Source organism: Python bivittatus, unplaced genomic scaffold (genome assembly GCF_059951505.1).
Source record: "Python bivittatus isolate LINGU-HERP-01145 unplaced genomic scaffold, Pbiv_v1 ctg000220_np1212, whole genome shotgun sequence".
NCBI classification, from domain to species: domain Eukaryota; kingdom Metazoa; phylum Chordata; class Lepidosauria; order Squamata; family Pythonidae; genus Python; species Python bivittatus.
Window position 1 is genome coordinate 41113806 of NW_028277048.1, and position 20111 is coordinate 41133916.

General features: G+C 40.9%; 2 protein-coding genes across 3 annotated transcripts; both read right to left on the bottom strand.

Moving 5' to 3' along the window:
- Positions 1–2774: 2774 nt before the first annotated feature.
- TMEM235 (transmembrane protein 235) lies at positions 2775–7904 on the bottom strand. 2 transcript variants are annotated; one of them, XM_088138555.1, is made up of 5 exons: positions 7571–7904; positions 5954–6034; positions 5456–5593; positions 3257–3501; positions 2775–3171 (listed from the first exon to the last, which is right to left on the bottom strand). In XM_088138555.1, the coding sequence occupies exons 1-4, from the start codon at positions 7776–7778 to the stop codon at positions 3269–3271; spliced, it is 660 nt and encodes a 219-aa protein (XP_087994681.1). In that variant the 5' UTR covers positions 7779–7904; the 3' UTR covers positions 2775–3171; positions 3257–3268. The 2 variants fall into 2 exon arrangements, with proteins under 2 accessions (XP_087994681.1, XP_007428575.1); XM_007428513.3 differs by having other exon boundaries at positions 2775–3501.
- Positions 7905–11423: 3519 nt separating this feature from the next.
- On the bottom strand, positions 11424–20090 carry BIRC5 (baculoviral IAP repeat containing 5). The gene is made up of 4 exons (XM_007428503.3): positions 19911–20090; positions 16633–16742; positions 12401–12518; positions 11424–11527 (listed from the first exon to the last, which is right to left on the bottom strand). Exons 1-4 carry the CDS (start codon positions 20031–20033, stop codon positions 11444–11446), a joined length of 435 nt encoding a protein of 144 aa, XP_007428565.1. The 5' UTR covers positions 20034–20090; the 3' UTR covers positions 11424–11443.
- Between the last annotated feature and the right edge of the window lie 21 nt (positions 20091–20111).

Sequence of the window (20111 nt, forward strand, 5' to 3'; positions counted from 1 at the left end):
GTTCACATTTAGTGCAAATATAAGAAAGGAATGGGGGTTTTTTTCCTGCCAAACTGAATGTATTGTTCCTAATGTACCAGGAAACCATATGCAAAATCAAAAAGGGCCAAAACAAACAGTAAATTGGAGTCAGCCCCACCAGACATTCTCTCAAACACACACAGATATACACACCCAGCTCCCCATGTTGCAGTTAGGCTTTTAACCCCTTTTACGACAAAGATACACTGCTTGGGCTCCACCTGGCCAAGAAGCCTTATTCTTTAACTCCTAAGATCTCCTGATTTCTGTTGGATATGAAATATTACAACGGAACTTGCCAGGGGTCTCCCTCAAGTCAAGCTTAGCTCTTGGTGATGGCATGGACATGTTCCATGCTGTTTTTTTGGCAATGTTATGAAAATTACTTATCATTGCTTTTTTCAACTTTCCAATCTAGTCTGCAGGGATCTCCCATCCAAGTATTACCGTAATAAGTAGGGCTGTGCCTACTGGCTTTTGTTCTGAACAAGGTGTTTCAGAATGTGGAGGTGTGGACAGAGCACTTGCCCGCAACTCTCTAAAATTACCTTTAATTGGAATAGCATTTATATTAAAATTCTTGGGCTAAGAGATAATTGAATGGAACTGGTACAATGGCTCTGCCTTATTTCGTCTACCCACTATGTTCTGGAATAGAATGTTGGAGTCCATTCAGACTCCTCCGTTGAGATCATGAGTCTTCATGAACTGGAATAGAAAATCCAGCAGATCCACAGAAACAAATGCCACTTTCATCTTGAGACCCTCTGCCTTGAGAAGGCACATTGTTCAGATGGGGGGACACAGATATCGACTCCATTCAGTAACTCCAAGAGATGACTGTTAAGAGCCAACAAATCATCCTTAGCCCAACTAATTTTTCTGAAAAATCATCTTATTTTTTACATAAATGGGTAACGGGTCATTTTGAGTAGCAACAATACGACCTACAGCACTATCTTGCAATATATTCCCATCCCATTGCTTCCAAAATAATATTCCTGTAGTGAAAAGACTACAGTAACTTCTTGCCCAAATCCCCTCTCACTCCCATGATGTCTCCTGTACCTAGCAACAGTGGAAATGCTGTGATTATTACTTGATATGCAGCTAAACTGGGTGCTTAGACAGAACAGTCTAAGTGGGGCTTTTGAGAGGAACCAATAAATGGTTGCAACAGAAGTTTCTCAGTATTCTAAACAGGGCCCCTAACTGGATTCAAAGAGGCTGGGCCTTTGCATTCCCCAGTGCCTTTACATGTGGCTTCCATTTCTTTCCCCTTTTGTCTACAGGGGGTGGATATTCCAAGCAGAGGACTTCTGGCTAGAGGCAAGGAAACTCATGCTCCTTGGAGGAGAAAGACAAAAGTTCTGACAGCAGCTCTACTTGTTGCATTAAGCCATGTGGATGAAATACTGAAAAGTGCTGAGTGGTTTGCTCAATGTACTATTCCTGTGAGGAGGAGAAACAGCAAGAAAGTTCTGTAATTAACTATCTTGAACTAATTCAGAGAGCACATTTTCTCCTGATGGTGCAGGCTGGGATTCTTTTTCAAATCCGTTTCTGCAAGTTAGAGCCTTCTGCAGCAACTCCTCAGTCCCTTCCTCCTAATAGGCACAGTCTTCATATGAGTGAAAATTAATGTGCTTTGGATGAGGGATCATACTCATAATTCCCCAGCTTTCTGACCTCAGAATTCTTCTATAACTGTTTGCACCTGTGATTCTCTGTTCTGTTCCATCAGTCCAGTAATAGTGGAAACCAGTAGTGCCACTCTGGCTGATCCCTGCCACGTTATGTGAGCTCATGAAGCTCTGCATAAGGAGGCTGTTGCTGTCATGGGCCAAGTTATTAGCATACAGCTCATCCCATGGGGTCAACTTTATCTATGTGCTATCTGGCACTGAGTCTCCAGGACATCAAAATGGCAGAGCTTAAATTACACATTTTGGGAGACAAGTCAATCGGCACACCAGAAATGAAGTTGATGCTTGGCACAATCTAGACTACATCAAAACATCCTCAGCTTGGTTAGCACAAGTTAGCATTACCCTTAAAAAGAGAAGTATTTAGCAGATTAAGATTCGAGCATGGGCATCTCATCCCTTTCCATTAAAACTCTCCTTGACTACCCCACAGCTGCAAAACTGAAACCAACCCTAATTTAAGACATGGAATGTTTAGGGAAATTTGCTTCCCATCCTCTGCCAAAGGCTAACATGTAAACTGGTCCAATCTGTATGCCATCATTTCATTCTTTTGCTATGTCATCCTTGCACTAAAACCATTGTTCATTAAGGCCCCATGTGTAAACAATAGGAGAGTAGCAGACTACAAGTGGCCAGTCCTGTCTCAGCTGGATGAGAAAAACAGCTACTTTGCAGAGCAGGTGTGAAGCCCAGCAGCTCCAATGTTCTCCAAAGCACTTTGCACCAAGAGCCAAAGCCAGTTCTTGATTGAGAATCATTCTTGCTTCCTACACAGAAAGGGACACCACTGTACATTCTTCTTTTTTATACCTTGATGGATTTTTAAGGCAGGATGGGAGATGTACCAGAAAGTTGCTTCTCCGGGGTACTTCACACTGTTTAATTATATCTGCCAGATGAGGTCTTCTGTGGTTCTGGAGAATCCAATTTCCACAGCACAAATAACTACCCTATAATTGTGGTACATGAAAGCTGGAAACCACATTATTCTGTTGCTTCAGGGAGGGAATAAGAAGCTAACAGCCAGATGTTAGATTTGCTTGCTTTATTTAAAGAAATCCTAGATTAATCAGAAGGCAGAAATTAAGTCATGCTTTGAAGAAAAGGAGAAATAAGGAATGCATTAAACAATCAGGGCAAAGTAGACAGGTTTGCCATAGTTCTTGGAGGAGCCACAGATCCTAGCTTGAATGCCTTAACTCAGTTTGCACATCAAGAGTTCAATAAAGGAACTCTAAATTCCCTCCCAGTGTTCATGAAAACAAGAAGCAGAATTGGAACCATGATGCCTTTTTAACAGAAGTTCCCATTTGTGCTACCCCTTAGCCTCTCACGTTCACAAGGGACTCTTCTACTTCATAGTAGGCCGTGGCCCTGTACCCCACAGTCTATCTGTGTGTGTTGCACTTATACCAGAGCAGGGAGTGAACATCGACATTTCCTATAAGAAAGATTAAGGAAAGCAATATAAGGAAAGCAGAGCAGAATTATTTCACAGCCCTGGCACTGATCATTCCCTTTCCCACCTTTTCCCAGGATTAAATGCCTGCTGAACATGCATCCGGCTTCAGGCGGAGTCCCTGGGCAGCCAGGAGAAGCAGAATGCCAGCCAACCCCTCTGTGCCAAGAGAGAGCCAGGCAAGTGCCAGGGACCAGCCAAAGGTAATGTGGACATGGTCAAAACGCTGTTGGTCATACATGCGCACAGTCTCAGTGAATGCTGCTTTAGAGTAGCAGATATAGGTGCTTGTCCCTGACAGTGTCAGCAGTGCTGAATGGGAAGAAAAGTGGAGAAAAGATAATCAGAGCAGCAATTTGAGTAACACATATATTTTGAAATAGTCATTCTGTTAGTATCAATGATAGCTAAATGGAGCAATCCACATCAAGCAAAGAGACAGAGCTACCATCCCCTTGTTTACTTGAAAGTTTCTAGAAGCATTTGGAAACAGGACCCTGAGCTAGACAGATCTTTGATCTGTTCTAGTAAAGCAAATGTTTAGATGCCACACCTTCCTAAAATAGTTTCCACAGAGATCTTGCCTATTTAGCAACTTGCTCTAAGTATCCAAGAGCAACCTATCAACCATCCATTCACTCCTCATGTAGCAAAGGAACAAGTCTCACAAGAGAGTGGTCTCTGCCAGAGAAATGCTTGGGGATTCTGTCCAGACAAGACCTGGATAAATCTAGCTACTGACTGTGCTTCAGTTGTGTGTCCTATTGGCTTCAGAATAAATTAATTATTTCTAGTTTCTATCATAGTGAATGTGATTGTCACAGCATCCCATCACTTCATTTGCAAGCAACTTGAGCTGGTTACTATGAGAGTGGTTACTATGCCCCACAGATACAAGTCTGCTGTGAGTCTCAATTAATTGTTAAAAATACAATTGGCCTCACATAATCAAAGAGCTGCTATTTGGATCTCAGGTGATATAGTTGAATATCTGATAATAAAGTATGTACTGCAATTCGAAATGGCAGATGCAACAAGAAGTAGCAGGCATGCTCATAATGCAAAAATGCTGTGAGATCTGGAATAACTTGACTGCACAAATAACAATATTTGTGTCTTTAAAATACTGCAAGCTGTTGCTTTTATAAAGGTTTATGATTTCTTGGAGTATACCCAAAATCTGACTGCAGACTTGCTTCCTTGTGAATGAAATTGACATTCTAATTTTTGGTGAGGACAAGAGCTAAAGTGAGTGTAACAATGATGCAAACTGAGCTTGGACATGGACAATCAGGGTTTTCCATTTCTTTTCCCATTTTTTGCAGAGGTTAGGGTTTCTTAGCTTTTAAAGTACATAAGGTCTATTTTAGGAGTTACACTAGAGTTTTCATGTGTATCTCACCTCAGGTTGGTAGGAGAAACTGCTCAATGTTTGCACTGCTGGGTTTTAGAAGGGGCTCCATATGGTACAAATAGAGGCTTGGCTGGGACTGTAGGACACCCACCACTGATCAAAGGCAATTATACCAAGGGAGTGGTCTGGGTGAGAAGGACTCAGACTCCTGTTCCCATCCTTAACTGGCCAATTACCATAGAGAATAACAATGTTCTGTTAAGATGTAAATCATGACTTTAGGATCACAGGAAGTTGCCTGTCAGTTCAAATTATTTCTACTTTATGTAATGTAAAGTAGAATTTATAAACGTGAAATGCATATCATAAATCTGCTAAAATGCTAAACCATTCTCTGACTGATAGCAAATAAGTAACCTTTATCTCATTTGCTACCTATTTATTTTACATGGAAATGTTAAGAATTGAATCTGCATGTAAACTAATATTAAAGATAGAAAACTAATATAAAATATTAACCAGAATCAAACTTACAAAGTGTCTTGAACTGAGGAAATGAAAAATAGGAAGCAGATATTAACTTTTACATCATATTTTGATTCTGGTTAAAAGTGCGTTAGCCAACATTAACACAGGAGGCTTTTCATAGCAAAGGGGAAGATAGTCCTTGAGTCTACAAAGGTTCCTGGTTAGGCTGTCCTACTGCTAATCTGAGCATTGGAGACCTCCTCTTACTATCTATGAGAAAAAGGAATAGGACAGCAGTTCACAGGGAAGAAATGCTATTTCTGTAACTACAGTGACCCACTCAGGAAGCTTCCTCTGACATCTTCAGACTTGCTTTGCCTGGATCATCCTCAAGAAAGAAAACCCTGCTTTCTTTAAAATCTTTCTAGACATAGTATCACTCACCACCCAACAGAAAATAGCAGCCTGTGAAGAGCAGAAGCCAGGAAATCTGGGCCAAGGAGCCAATGATCCCACAGATCCAGCCAAAAATAATCAAGATGAGGCTGAGTGGCAGCAAGATCATGAAGGCCCGATGCATGTCTGGCAAGGGAAAAACAGTGGCATATCAAAAGAGAAAAGCAAAATCCTGGAAATTGGATAAGGTGATATCCATTTTTTTATTGGCTGAATTAGACTAATCTTCCTGCCAGAAACATCACTCATTCTTTAACAGCTCTGTCATTTTTTTTCCCTTAAAGAACAAATAAATCCATTATGACCATCCCCAAAACAGAAACAATGCCCACTTTTGTAAAATAATCAGTTTTACAAAAGCCACCATCCCATCTTCTGAACTTGGTCTTTTTACAGAGGACAATGTGAATTTCAAAATAGGAACACCTGTATAAAATTTCCCACCACTTTCAAGGGTGCCCAAACCACATAAAGTTCTCTACTCACAGATAAGATGTTGGAGTGATGCTGGGACCAGCCAACTCTCTGCGCCAAAGGGGTCAATCAGGGGCATGCAGGCATTTTGTCCTGGGGAAGCAATAAAGGAAGAAAAGCAACAGACAGCTAGCAATGATGTTCACAGTGCTGGAATGCTGAGTGGTGCAAATGCAGCAACAGGCATGCTGTAGTTCAGCAGAAACTTCAAAGAGACCGCAAGCTATAACAAACTGAACACCAGCAGATACAGATACATTTGTGCTGAGGGATAGCACTTAGAGGTGCTTTTTTGTAAAGATCACTAATTTGGCTCATTCTTAACAATTAAAGCTGTCTTAAAAGTTAGGGAGGGCAAATGGAGCCCCCTTTATGTAGCCTACTGTGCGCTCACTTCTTCCTGTGATAATACCACAAGGGCACTCTTTCCTCATTTCATACCATTGCATGATTCTGATGTGACATGGAGGAAGAACAAATGGGAAGAACAGGGATGTATGTCTCTTGGGTGGGGAAGAGAATCTGCCTGGCCTGTTGTAAATCTCTAGTGACAGTCAAGGGGGGGGGGTGTTACTGGCCCCACCCTTTTTTCCTAGCTATGCAAGTAGATAACTGTGTATACCTGACCCACCTCTGCTGCCATAAAAGTTGTTTTCCCCAGATTATGTCATACTGAGAAATGAGGCAATCACAACAATACCCATCCCTGCACTTGGAAGAAGGGGTCTCAGCACTACAGTCCATTGTAACAAAAGAGAGCAAAGCTCAGACGACGGAGCAAGGCTTTATTTCACAGCCCAGTGCAAATGCACGCAGACCCTTGGGATTCAGCCCGTGCGTGCCATTTCAGTGGGAGTCCAGTTGACGATGAGGGATACTAAAAGCCACGCTAGGCATCCGAGTGAAATAGCAAGCAACCGTCCCAATGCCTAAGGTTTGCTCTACCGTCATGAAAAATGTGGTGCATTCTTGTGAGCTGATCGCTAAAGAGGCAGACAGCGGCCGCCGCCGCCGCCGCCGCCGCCGCCGCCGGCACGTTTTCTTCAGGGCTCGGTTCCAGCACTCTCCCTGGGCTCCGCTCCTTTGCCCAGCAGATCGACCTTCTCCTCCACTCAGGGCTCCTGTTCTCCTAAGCCAGTATTTCTAGACCGTGCAGACCCCAGCTCCGACATGGATCGGAAAGGCGCCGGGATACAAGGATCTCGGGAATTAGGTGGTCTCCTTCGCGTTTTTCGACGAACCTGCTCATACCAACTAGTGGCAGGTGAGAGCTAATTTCGGGGTGGGGACAAAAGCAGGGGAAAACAGCTGAGAAGCACAAATGTCTTGAGGGAGGACGGCCGGAATGGAGGTTGAACTGAGTTCATCGTCCTGAACCGCTACTCGCTCGCCTCAAGCGCTCAGCCTTCGGTAGGGACGGCGCCTGCAGCTGCTAGGCGGATGCAGTTTTCCCTGCCGCCTAGGCTGAAAGCCGCCGCCGCCGCCGCCGCCGCCGCCGCCGCCGCCGCCTGGAGGGCAGCGCCACAGAACGCTGGGATCAAGTGGCCACGGAGCCCAGCGCCAAGGAGATGGCATGGGACGGCGGCACCGGCAGGCGAAGAGCAAGCACGGCTGTCCAGCCCTCCTTACCTTCGCAGAGTCGCCAGAGCCCGGAGTGAGAGCTCAGTTCCTCGCCATCCCAAGCGCTGCCGTTGCGCCCAGCCCCGTCCACGTGGATCAAGTACCAGTAGTCGGTGCCGAGGGCCGCAGCCAAGAGGCCGAAGCTGAGCAGCCCGTTGAGCGCAGCGGCCAGGCACAGCGCGCCCGGGGACAGAGCCGCCCCACACTTCGGTACCATGATCTCGCCTCCCGCACGGCGAGAGCAGAAAAGGCTGCAGAGAGAGAGACGGAGCCGCCCCCTTTCGGGGCGCAGCTCTACCTTGCGGGGAACTTCGGGGAGCCCAGGCGAGAGGGAGGGCTCCGGAGCCGCCCGGTCCACTGACAGATGCGGGGGGCGGGGAGAAATGCTGCGGTCCTTTGCACCGCAAACTGGAGAAGAGCGCAAAGAGCGGGGGGAATCGGCAAAAGGGAAGACCCCAGCCGCGCTCCGGAGCGCGCGCGCGCGCCACAGTAGAGCCAAGCCAGATCTTGGAAACCCGACTCGATGTTGGTTGGTGGCCGGAACTCCCCCATTCGTCACCTGCTTCCATCCTACCCAGAAATACTGACGAGATTCATATCCAAAAACCTAGGGTGGGATGTCTAGGTCAGTTTTTGGGTCTGTGCCCTATAACCTTCAAGATGAGAAGAGTGGGGTTGAGGGGAGAGGTTCTTCTCTCTCTCTCTCCCCTAATCCAGAGACCCATAACAGACTACTCCACTATGATCACTGGAGTAACTCTGCAAAATTCGGGAGAAGCATTTTCTCTGTACCTGAATCCTTTCTGACTTGGGCAATATTGCTACAGGGGACCAAACAAATGGAAATATTAGTTATAGAAACATGGAAAAAGCAGAAAAAGACCTTACTGTCTCAAGTGAGAGATAACAAGGGCCAAAACATCCAAAATACTTATAAAATACTGGGTTCACAGTTCACACCGAGCCATGGTTTTATACTGTATTGATTATGTGTTATTTACTGAATTATCCATTTAGCTGACTTAGTAAACATGACAAGTCAAAAAGAGTTGTCAAACTCAACATATTTAAGCTGAATTTCTCAACTTTCTCCCAAGATGTCATCCCTTTGCTCATTCTCCATATTCATTCAAAACATCCGCAGCAATCATACTAATCAGATCAAAGTTTAAGTTTCTCCTCAAAACTCGTTATTTCTGAGAAGCCATTAGATAATCTCCCTATCCCATGTTCCAACTACTCTAATGTAACAATAATTGAAGTAAGCACATTTCTTGTTTCTCTGTTACTTCTGTGTGTCTTAGACTGCCTCTTGAGGCTAAAGCCCTTGTATCTGTTCCTTGTAAAGTGCCATTGACAAAGGCAATACTGTGTAAAATAATGCAACAACTGCCCCCATGGCCTTCTTATAGTTAATTTGTTAAGAAACAAAATGCTTTGCCTGAAATAGAAAACCCAGTATCCTCTTTCATCAATCACTAAACCTTCAGTAACAAGGTAGAAAATAATTGATGGTTCACTGCCCTTCAGTGGCATCCCAAAACTTGCTGCCAGAGGTGGGATGCTCCACCCTGTCTAACTGCAGGGCTCTCCCTGATCCGAGAGACACTTGCAGCCACCCTGTCTCATTAGAAACATCCTACTGTGGTATGAATTAGTGAAAGTGTATATCAAGAAACTGCAGTGCCGTTATTTCTATCACATTGCAGTTGCACTAGGGATCTATTATGGTTTCACCACTGAGCAAAGAGCAGTTAAAATTCTAGACAACTCAACAATACTGCCCATTACCCTCTCATTGTCAGAGCTCATTAGGAACAGCTCTAAACTTAGACCATAAAGCACACTTTTTAAGCAGAAATTGCTTATTTATCCTGTCAGCTTTGTGAGACAGAGTGAAGGAACTTTACAGTCTCACAATATGAATAATTTCTGGCCATGCTGGAGATGTTGTGTATGAAAGCTGATCTCCAGCCAGACTACCTACTGTAGTAAAAAACCAGCTCCTACCAAACAAAGCCAAAGCAATACATAACTTGCCTGTTATGTCTCTTCTTCCTCCATCAGTACCTTGAAAAGTGAATTTTTAAAGGAACAACAGAAGACAGAGGCTTATTACAAAACCTGACCTGACAACACTTTACACCAACTATTCTTGCAATAAGGTTTTTGTATTACTCAAACGAGGAATAATTTGTCCGTGTATGTGTTGTGTGACTGTTGTAGATATTCATAATACTACAAGTAGTTGCTGCCAACTACAATTGGACTGGCTTTTCTCTGTAATATTGTTAACTATTGAAGAGCAGGATCCATTTTAAGCTACAATGATGGAGCAGAAGGTGTTTTGAGGGGCACAATTAAATGGTCAATTACATCATTCCATTCCCAGTAAGGACCCAATATTTTAAGATCTACAAATGGAGTAAAATTTATACTCTAGCTATTGGTAACCACCTAAATCACATATCTATTTTAACTACCAACATTTATAGAAACTGACAAACAATTTCAATTTTTCTAAATCTTTTAAAAAGCTATCTAGGGTAACATTGTTTTCTGAGGAGGAATGAATTGTGTAATTGTATATCAACATCATCACATTGTTCATCCTATATATCCAGTCAATCCTTTTGCAAACTCATTTATGTTACTCTACAACATATTCTTCAACAATGAATTTTGAAAGTTAATTTTGTACTACTTAAATGTTTACACTATTGAAAGTTCTGGCACTCACTTTTAATTTGATGACTGCAAATCAACTAAAGAATAATTTTATCTATTCACTTTCTCTTCTAAGGAAAGCAAATTCTACTATTAGCATCTAATAGGAAGTCTGGAATCTTTTTTTTTTTTAGTTTACAGGTAGTCCTTGCTTAACGACTTCAATAGGGACTGGAAAATTCATTGTTAAGCAGGGTGGCGGTTAAGTGAGTCATGCCTGATTTTACCTTTTTTGCAATGGTCATTAAGTGAATCACTGGCTGTTAAGCAAATCACAGTTAAGCAAATCAAGTGGTCCTCCATTGATTTTGCTTGCCATAAACCTGTCACAAATGACGATCATGTGACCCCAGGATGCTGCAACCACAAGCACCCAGATTGTGATCACCCTGTGGGGGTGCTGTGGCAGATATAAGTGCGAGGACTGGTTATAAGTCCCTTTGTTCAGCACCATTGTATCTTTGAATGGTTGCTAAATGAATGGTCATTAAGTGAGGACTATCTGTATACCAGATCTATTTGCCATGCTATGGGTCAGCAGACAATCCACTGAGATGTTTTGGAGTCAATGCAAAAATCCGCTTTGGAATAACTATTCAGAACAAAATATGGTTATTTTTCATTATATCCATCTAGATCACTTATAAGGAACAGAACCAAACCCTTTAGGCTTTTCAGCTAACAAATATCTACTAGATACTATTATAACTCACTATCTCACTACTGGCCGTCTACCATGTCTCTAAGAAGGCTTTTATAACTGATGAGTACTCCTTTGAGAATGACTGTTCCAAGAACAAAAGACATAGTCAAAATAAAACACCTTCATAAGAAGGCAGCTTAACACCTGCTCTTCTCAATTTATCCTAGTTTCAAGAATAGGTCAGAGCTTCATTCAACTCTTGAGAGTAATGTTTGCAGACAATGTTGAGAAAACAAAAGGGCCTTCAAACAGCCTTGCTCAGGAAGCTATTAAAACATAATATTTTTTAAAAAGGAATATTTATTCAAGAACACATAAGAAATTCCACAAGTAAATATAAAGAAACTCATAGACTTGAACAGCAGACATTGAGCAATTCAACTTTGGACTCTGCTCAATGCTATTTAGACAGTAAAGAGTAAACCCACATCATCCAATGGCGCATACAGAGTTTATGAACGCAGCAGGTCTATTTGACTACGGATATGATCAGCATATTTTTCCATCTCGATAATTTTCTGGTTAACTTCTTTTTCCTAGAAGAAAATTAAAAAGACATATTCCTATTAATAAATAGGCAGCTCTTGAGTTATAGGGAAAAACTATACAGGGAGTATTATGCTGATAAAGTAAGAGAAACATACCTAGACAATTCACTTTGAGATAGAAATCAGCCAGTAACAGACTGGCCTATGGATTGTAGTTAAATTAGCTAAGAAGCCTAACTTTCAAATCCAAGGGACTTTTATGGACATAAGACTATGTAGCCATACAAAGTATCATATGACCTTTAAGACACAACAGGGAAAGCAGAGTGATCAGACGTTGTAGGAGGAAAGTGTATTAATTTATGGTAGCCAAAAATCAGGAGAGTCTTGAAGCATCTTTTCAGGCTAGCAAGTTTTATTACAGCTCACTTCATCAAATGCATGGAGTGCCTAACCTGACTCAGAACAAGGAGAAAGTAATATTAGAGCATTTCAACCTCACAGGACACTCCATTACAGATCTCAAAGTAGCCATTTTGGAAAAAAAATTAAAAAAACCTTTGCCAGCACAGTTGAGTCAGAGATTGCTGAACTTACCTATGTCAAAAGGTTTCAAGCTATCTCAGGAGGTCTCAACAAATACAATAGGCTTTTAATACAACACAATTGTTCGGCGATAAGGTACTTATATCACATGTAACCTGCATCTGCCTAGCCAATCTATCTTCTCCTTTCTCCCCTCACCCCCTCCCTGGTCCCAATTTAATTCTTGTATCAATTTCAGCACTTCATGCATATAATGAAATGAGCTGTAGCTCACTCTTTAATAAAATGTGTTAGTCTGAAAAGGTGCTACCAAAGTCCTGCAGAGTGACAAGCATACTCAGACTAAGTTAATGGTTCCTTGCAAGTTATACTCACAATCAAGTTGTTCATCCTCTCTTTACGAAGTCTCATAAACTCCTGTACTGTCAGGTCACAAACATCTTTCTGGAGAGCAAGAAACGCACAGTTGGGGGAGTGCTTACGGTGCTCTTCCCTAGAAATTTGAAGGACAACTCATAATCATGCAACTGATTTTAAAAGGCAATTAAAGTAATTAGTAAGCATACTAAATGTGAAGAGTGCCATCCTAGTTTAGATCCCATGCCTCCCTGCATACAAATTTTTCTCCATCAATTTCCTATTAAACAACCACTTTCCCCCAAACCTGCACATGTGTCAGGTGGGGAAGCTCTGCTGTCGTTCCACTGGAAACTCTGACTTGCAACACTGGAGCTAGAAATAGTGTCTTCCCAGAAGTGGCACTCAGATTATGGAATTCTCTCTCAGGGTATGTATGGCTGCCCTCCAGTCTGTCTTATCTTGTATTTCTGCATTTGTAGAATAACAATTGCTCTAGGACCAGACTACCTTTTGAAATGAACTGTTTTAATTGTTTTTCTCTCATTATTTTTTATATGTGGGGAACCTTACATACTTTACTGTCTTTATTATTTCTGTACTCTGCTCCAGTCTTATTTGAGAGGAAAAGAATAAAACAAAATAACAACCTTCCCATGCCACTGACATACTCCCATAGCCATAAAAGCTATCTTTGCAACTGCATAAAATCTGTAACACTTTTGGAAGAGGCTTGGGCAAGCTAACATGGAAGGGTATTCGATGTGTCAAAGGTGGGGGTCTGAGAACTGGAACATTTCTCAGGCTCCCTTCTATGAACTAGATGAAATCAGTCCCTGAGACCTCAAAGTCCCTCCCGCTGCTCCTGGGGGGCCATGACTTTGGTGCACCTTGAAGCAACAGCTGCCAAGGGCTGGGTTGCCTTTCTGTTTCTGTGGTTGAAGGACAGAAAATAGTGACATACGCTTTCCGTCGTCACCAATAATCACAGCTTAGCCAGAACTAGAGAAATACAGCATCTGTATTCTCCTTTTTAGTCAAATTGGTTTCCAAATAGCTTACATTTAAAAAAAAATATCAAAAAGTAGTAGATACTTTTATACCAGTCTTTTCTGGGTCTTGCCAATTTAGGCCTCTAGTAAAAAGAGCAGAAGATGTTGCAGATGGATTTAGAATTGGCTGACAGGACAGATATAAACCCATACAAACATCCCACCTGACATTTTAGAGCAGGGTTTCTCAACCAGGGTTCCGTGGAACCCTAGGGTTCCCCAAGAGGTCACTAGGGGTTCCCTGGCAGATCATGATTTATTTAAAAATTAGTTTAAATTCAGGCAACACGCTCTCAGAGTGATGAGCAGAAACCAAAGAAAAATCTAGTTACAACTCTTTCTGAGCTCTCCGGTAGTATGCTGTAGGACTATGTTTATTTTGTTGAATCCATTCTTAATTTTTGACGCGAGATAGGGGAGACTGTTGATAACAGATGAACGCTATATTGCAGGAAGGGAGGAATATGTTGCAGGAAGGGAGGAATATACTGAAGGAAGGAGGGGGAGAAGTGTATTTTTCAAGAAATTAATGGACTTGTCCAACTTAAGCTGTGATGTCAGCCTATGCCTCCTGCATCTTTTCCCTGTGGTTTTCCTGTAGTTATTTTATCCCATTATTTGAAATAAATTTCATACACATTTATTCAATCATGTCTGAGGGTCCAATGTGGCGATTTTTGAAGAGGAGGTGAGAGAGAGAAGAGGATTCTAGAATGGACAATACCAATAAGTTTAATTATGATAGTGAAGAGTTTAAATCTTCTCAGGCATTTCCCTGCACTGGTATATCAGTGGACTCAAAAAAAGTTCATCTTTACAATGGAAGTTATTTATCAATGGGTTTTACATGGACTGGTGATCCAAGTTGTCCTATTCCATTGTGCCTCATCTGTAGCAAACAACTTGCAAATGCAGCAATGGCTCCAGCAAATTAAAAAGACACAACTACAAATCACAGCTATACGACAAATAAAAATTCTAATTATTTTAAACAGCTATTGGAATCACAGAACAGAGTATAGCTTTTGTTAATAAATGACAGTCAATAAAGAAGCCCAAGAAGCAAGTTATTTAGTAGCAGAACTTATTACACAGCATAGTAAAAGTCATACTTTGGGTGAAAGTAATCATGCCAGCATATAAAATAGTGGGACAAATGCTACGACCAGATGCAGTACAAGAAATTGAAAAGGTTCCACTGTTAAACAGTACAATAAATAGGTGTACTGATGACATGTCACATGATGCTGAAGAAGTTGTGTGTGATAAACTGAAGAACAGCAGTTTTTCTATCCAAGTTGATGAGTCAACAGATTTCACCAATAAATGTCATGTTACAGCATTTGTAAGATTTGTAAATGATGGTGAAGTTCAAGAAAACTTTTTCAACTGCAAAGAACTACACGAAACATGCAAAGGCCAAGATGTGTTTAAAGTTTTGTCTTCATATCTGGAAACAAAAAGTCTGTCTTGGAGGAACTGTGTTGGCATCTGTACTGATGGTGCTCCATCAATGGTTGGCTCCATGAGAGGTTTCATTTCTCTTGTAAGAAAAGAAAATCCTGATGTTGTCACAACACACTGCTTTGTTCAGAGAGAGGTGTTGGTATCAAAAACTCTTGGAGATGAAATGAAAAAAGTTCTGGATGATGCTACAAAAATGGTTAACTTTATTAAACAAAGACCAGTTCACACAAGAATGTTTAAAAACCTATGTGAAAACCTGGTCAAACAGCACATACGTCTCCTGTTACACAAAGAAATATGGTGGCTCAGCAGAGGAAGTGTTCTCAACGGGGTGTTTGAGCTGAATGCAGAATTGCAAGAGTATTTTCGAGAAAATAGTATTCCACATTTTGCTAAGTGCTTTGAAGATGGAGAATGGTTGCAGAAACTAGCATACTTAGTGGATATCTTTCATCACATGAACCAGTCTCTGCAAGGCACTGGAGAAAATGTTTTGACTTCAAGTGACAAGATTCTTGGATTTAAAAGAAAACAATGTTTGGAAAAATCATGTTGCAAAAGGAAATACTGAAATGTTTCCACTGCTGCTTGGGCTTGAGAGTGAGGAAGGATACCAGAAAGTCTCAAATCTACTGCAGAACAAAATTGATCAGTACTTTCCCTCTCTTTCAATACAAATCTATGACTGGGTGAGGGATCCTTTCTCTGCATCTTCTGCTCAGCCTGAGAACTTCCCTTTGAAAGAAGAGGAAGAACTTTGTGAGGTGCAATCTGATCATACACTCAAGATGAGATTCACTGATCTGCCCATAGATAAGTTCTGGATTTCTGTGAAAGAAGAGTATCCTGCCATTCATAGGAATGCATTGAAAATTTTACTGCAGTTTTCAACCTCTTACATGTGTGAGCAAGCTTTTTCTTATTTAACAAGCATCAAAAGCAAAGACAGAAATCGTCTTATTTCAGTTGAAGATGAAATCCGTGTGTGCTTATCTCAAGTTTGGCCCAAAAGTGAGTATTTGTGCAGCAAAAAACAAGCACAGGTTTCACATTAAAGAGGTTTCATTATTTTTAGTTTAAGAACACTGTTAATGCATATATACAGGCCTATGCATGAAACAAATATAATAATTTCATAACTTCTGGCCTATATTTGAGCCTGAATGTGCTGGAGTTCCCCAAGGCCTGAAAAATATTTCAAGGGTTCCTCCAAGGTCAAAAGGTTGAGAAAGGCTGTTCTAGAGGCTTCTGGACTGTGTCAGTTCATAGTTAAGATTCCAGGTTCCCATCCTCCCCCCTCAGTGAAAGAGGGGGAAAAACCTGCAGATAGCAGATGTAGGCTTAAAAAGCAGGTTTCTTTTCTATAAGGAAACCCTCCACTCAAAAATGGAAGCCAGATGTACTGACTGCATAGTGTTAGCTGATCATGTAATAATTATTGTCAGCCATACAACTAATATCAAATGATAAGTGGAACCTGCCTTTGGCAAGTGGTTTAATTTGCTTTGACACAGCTTTAACACAACAATATTATGCAAAAAGAGTGGATAACACCATATATTACTAATACTTTATACAATTCTGTATTTGCCTCTATCATCCTTAATTATACCAATAAAATATAATGTTTTGCAAGATTACCTAAGTATATTTCTTGAGCTACCTTTCCCAAAACTCATTTGGTATGTCTTAGGATAACAAGCCTTAGGATAACAATTCCAAAGTACTCACATAGGGTCATCGTCAGGTTCCCATCCCTCTAATTCTTTAAAGCATATGAAACATTGTGCCACATCAGGTGCATTCTCACCAGGACAGTGAATGAATCCAGCTTCTGCCATCTGAATTGGGAAAGGGGGAAGAGAGAGAGAACAAGATAATAAGAAAAAAATGTTCAATTAAGTTATACATGTCAGGTTATACATATTTCTGAACTGGAAGGGCTGTAGTTGAAAAATGATTTCATTGCAGGTCTCCTTGGCTCTAAGTAACTTCTGCTCTCTACCCTGTTACAAATATATGAAAAGAACAGAAAAAGAATGGCAATACTATTGTGTGTACTGTTCCTATTTCAGGTCTCTAAGATTAGCTAACACACACATGCATAAAAAATCTTTAAATAATTGATGGAACCAAGTTAAGTAAAACAGATTTTAAAAAATAAAAGCACATTTTTAAAATGTCTAACATATAATAACTAGGTTAACATTATTAGCCTGTATCAATTCACTGAAGGATGCAGGCCTCTTCACTGAAAGTTATGGACCATGATCAACCACACTGGTTCAGTACAGTTGGTAGATTGATGTTTTTTGACTTCCCAGTCTAGGGGAGGACTAGATCCTGAGTCTCACCACTCCTAATCCAGCATTTTAATCACTACACCATGTTGGCTGTCAGGTTAACATTAATTAATTATAGATGGCTATATAAACATTTGACCTATAATTTCTCAAATGACTCAAAGTTGGCTAGTTATATTAAATCTATTACAGTAAATACAGAAATAATATTGTGGTTGGTTAAAGACTAACAATATTATAGCATAAGCTTTCATAGACTATGGCCCACTCCATCATATGCATGCAATTGACAGAGAAGTATTACTGTACATATTTGTCAATGGCAATAATAGTTTACTTGAGAAGGAAATAAAAAGTAGGAAGTGCATACAGCAAGAATTATCTATAAATAGTACTTATTCACAAGAGTGGGGAAGGAGCTTTTCCATTTTAAAAAGTATCAATCTAATTCTTTCTCAGGAGTAAATATTTGGACCCAACCAACCATATGAATTCCATGTTAAACATGTTCACCTGATTCAAATGAACTGCTGTATCTGCCTATTAACTACCAGATTTTCCTTCTATCTAAAAATCATTTCACTTTCATTGTTAAATGTGCTGGTTGCAAGAAATGGTCTTTATATTTTAGAAATATTCTCTACATTCATTAAAAACATAATGTAAAAAGTGGTATAAAGAGAGGCAAAACCTAGTTATAAGAAAATAATTCCCGTTTAAGTAATACTGTAATAAATTAACATACTGCAGTGATCAGATATAAATCATTGTTTAACATACAAAAATGTCAATGTTAAAAACTTGATAGAATTTACTGCATATGGAGATCAGGATTGTGTTGATCCTTTCCTATTGAGTGTTTATTGACAATGTGAAAAGGAGTGCTATTTTAAGATCAACAAAATAGGTAGATTAGAATAATTTCTTTTTTAAGTCAGGCTGCTATCTTGCAAAATTATTTTTAGCAAGAGTAAAAGCTGGAGAAAAAGGTATATAATTCAATTTTAAAAATTGTTGTTCTGTGTTCTCTGTGGTATACCTGTGCTATTCAATGCCCTCTATGATATACCTGTCAGAATGCTGGCACAGTAATCTAAGGGATCCTTCTTCATCTTAATGTAGAATTGGACTACAACTCTCATCTTCTACAGGCCAACACATCCAGAAGATATCATCTTGGTTATGATATCAGGATGATGGAATTGAGTCTGCTTTGGTTATCTTGCTATATAACCTCACAGTAATTGGGTAGAATGAGTGCAGCTCTATTTATCCTTCTGGACCATTCAGTAATTTATGAAATTATCCACAATGGCATTTCTCTAGACTATTTGGCAAAGTTAAGTCTTGGGATACAACATTACATTGATTCTGATCCTGAATCTGGATAGTGGAACAAGGCAAATAGTTTTGGTAATCATAATCTTAGGCCCCCAATGTTCCATACAAGGTCTCTGGGAAAAATAATTTAGAATTTGGGAATGAAGAATCACAAATAAGAAGATGATGCTTAGTTCTTCCTTTGCCAACGAATGCCAAGGAAGAAGTCACTATATTTGAATATTGTTTAGATTACATACTGGCCTGGATAACCCTGAATAAACTGAGATTAAACCAGGCAGATTACATAGTCTGATGGCCAGCAGAAAACTCAATTTAAGGATTCAAATGTAACCTTGATCTGGAAAGTGATAACTTCTCTTTCTCAGTTCCAGGGCTTGGAACTCTTTGTTGCTGCACTGTCCCTGAATGTTTACTTAGCAAAAACAGCAAGGAGTGCACTGCAAGTGACTTTAGTGGAGCTAGTGTAATCTGGCATCAGTTACCCATACCAAGGTTAAATTACACCTAGAATATGGCAACATGCTCTAGGCCAATGGCTCTCCAACATTTTGGTCTCAAGACCCTTTTACATTTTAAAAAATGATTGAGGAACCCAAAGAGCTTTGGTTTATGTGGGTCATAACCTGACATTTACTGTATTAGAAATTAAAACTGAGAAATTTTAGAATATTTTACTTTGCACGAGGGGCCTCCAGACCAGACTTTGAGAACCGCCACTCTAGACAAAGTTCCCCTTGAAGAGCTTTTTGAAAGAAAAATATGGCACAGCTAGGCAACTAATTTGCGTGGCATAAAAGGATTGCATCCCTGGCATATTAAGAGCTGGTTCTTCCCCCAGGTGCTGGACCAGAACACCATATGAGATGGGTGTCTGGACACTGAGGGAGGGCATTTTATTGTACTGTGATGTTTTGAACCCTTGTTAGCCATCCAGAGTTGCTTGGCATATCAAATGAATAAAGAAAGACGCTTGCTCTTGTTGCCATTCGTTTGCCAGGCTCAAATCAAGAGGCTGGCTGGGGGAGACTTATAGAAGTCACAGTTTCACCAAACTGGCTGATCACATCAGTCTGCTCTAGCCTTTTTGGAGGGAGGGAGGGAGGGAAGGAGCAGAGCACCTGAGAGAAGAAAAGCCTTGCAATCTATGGTGTTTTTATCCCTTAAAAAAAAAAATAAACTGTCTTCGTACTCTGCGCGCGGAACTTGTCTTTTGTGAATAAAGCAGGCTAGAAACACCTGCAGCTGTGTTTGGGAGTAAACCCATTCAACAGAAAGGGGCTCACTTCCAAGGAAGAAAAGGCCCCCGCCAGGACGAGAGAAGGAAAGAGGGCCACCACGGCTGGGGAGAAACGAGCTCCTCACCCTGTCCGGAGTGCAGGAGCAGTCAGAGACGAATGGCCACTGAGTGAACGTGGCGAGACGTTTCTCCTTCAGGTACAGCTCGAGGCCCGGCGGAACTTGCAGGCTCGCCTCACCGGGAGACATGGCGGTTTCCGCAGTTTTCAAACCACAGCGGGAAAAGAAGAGGCAAAACAACGGGCGTACAAGGCATGATGGGAAATA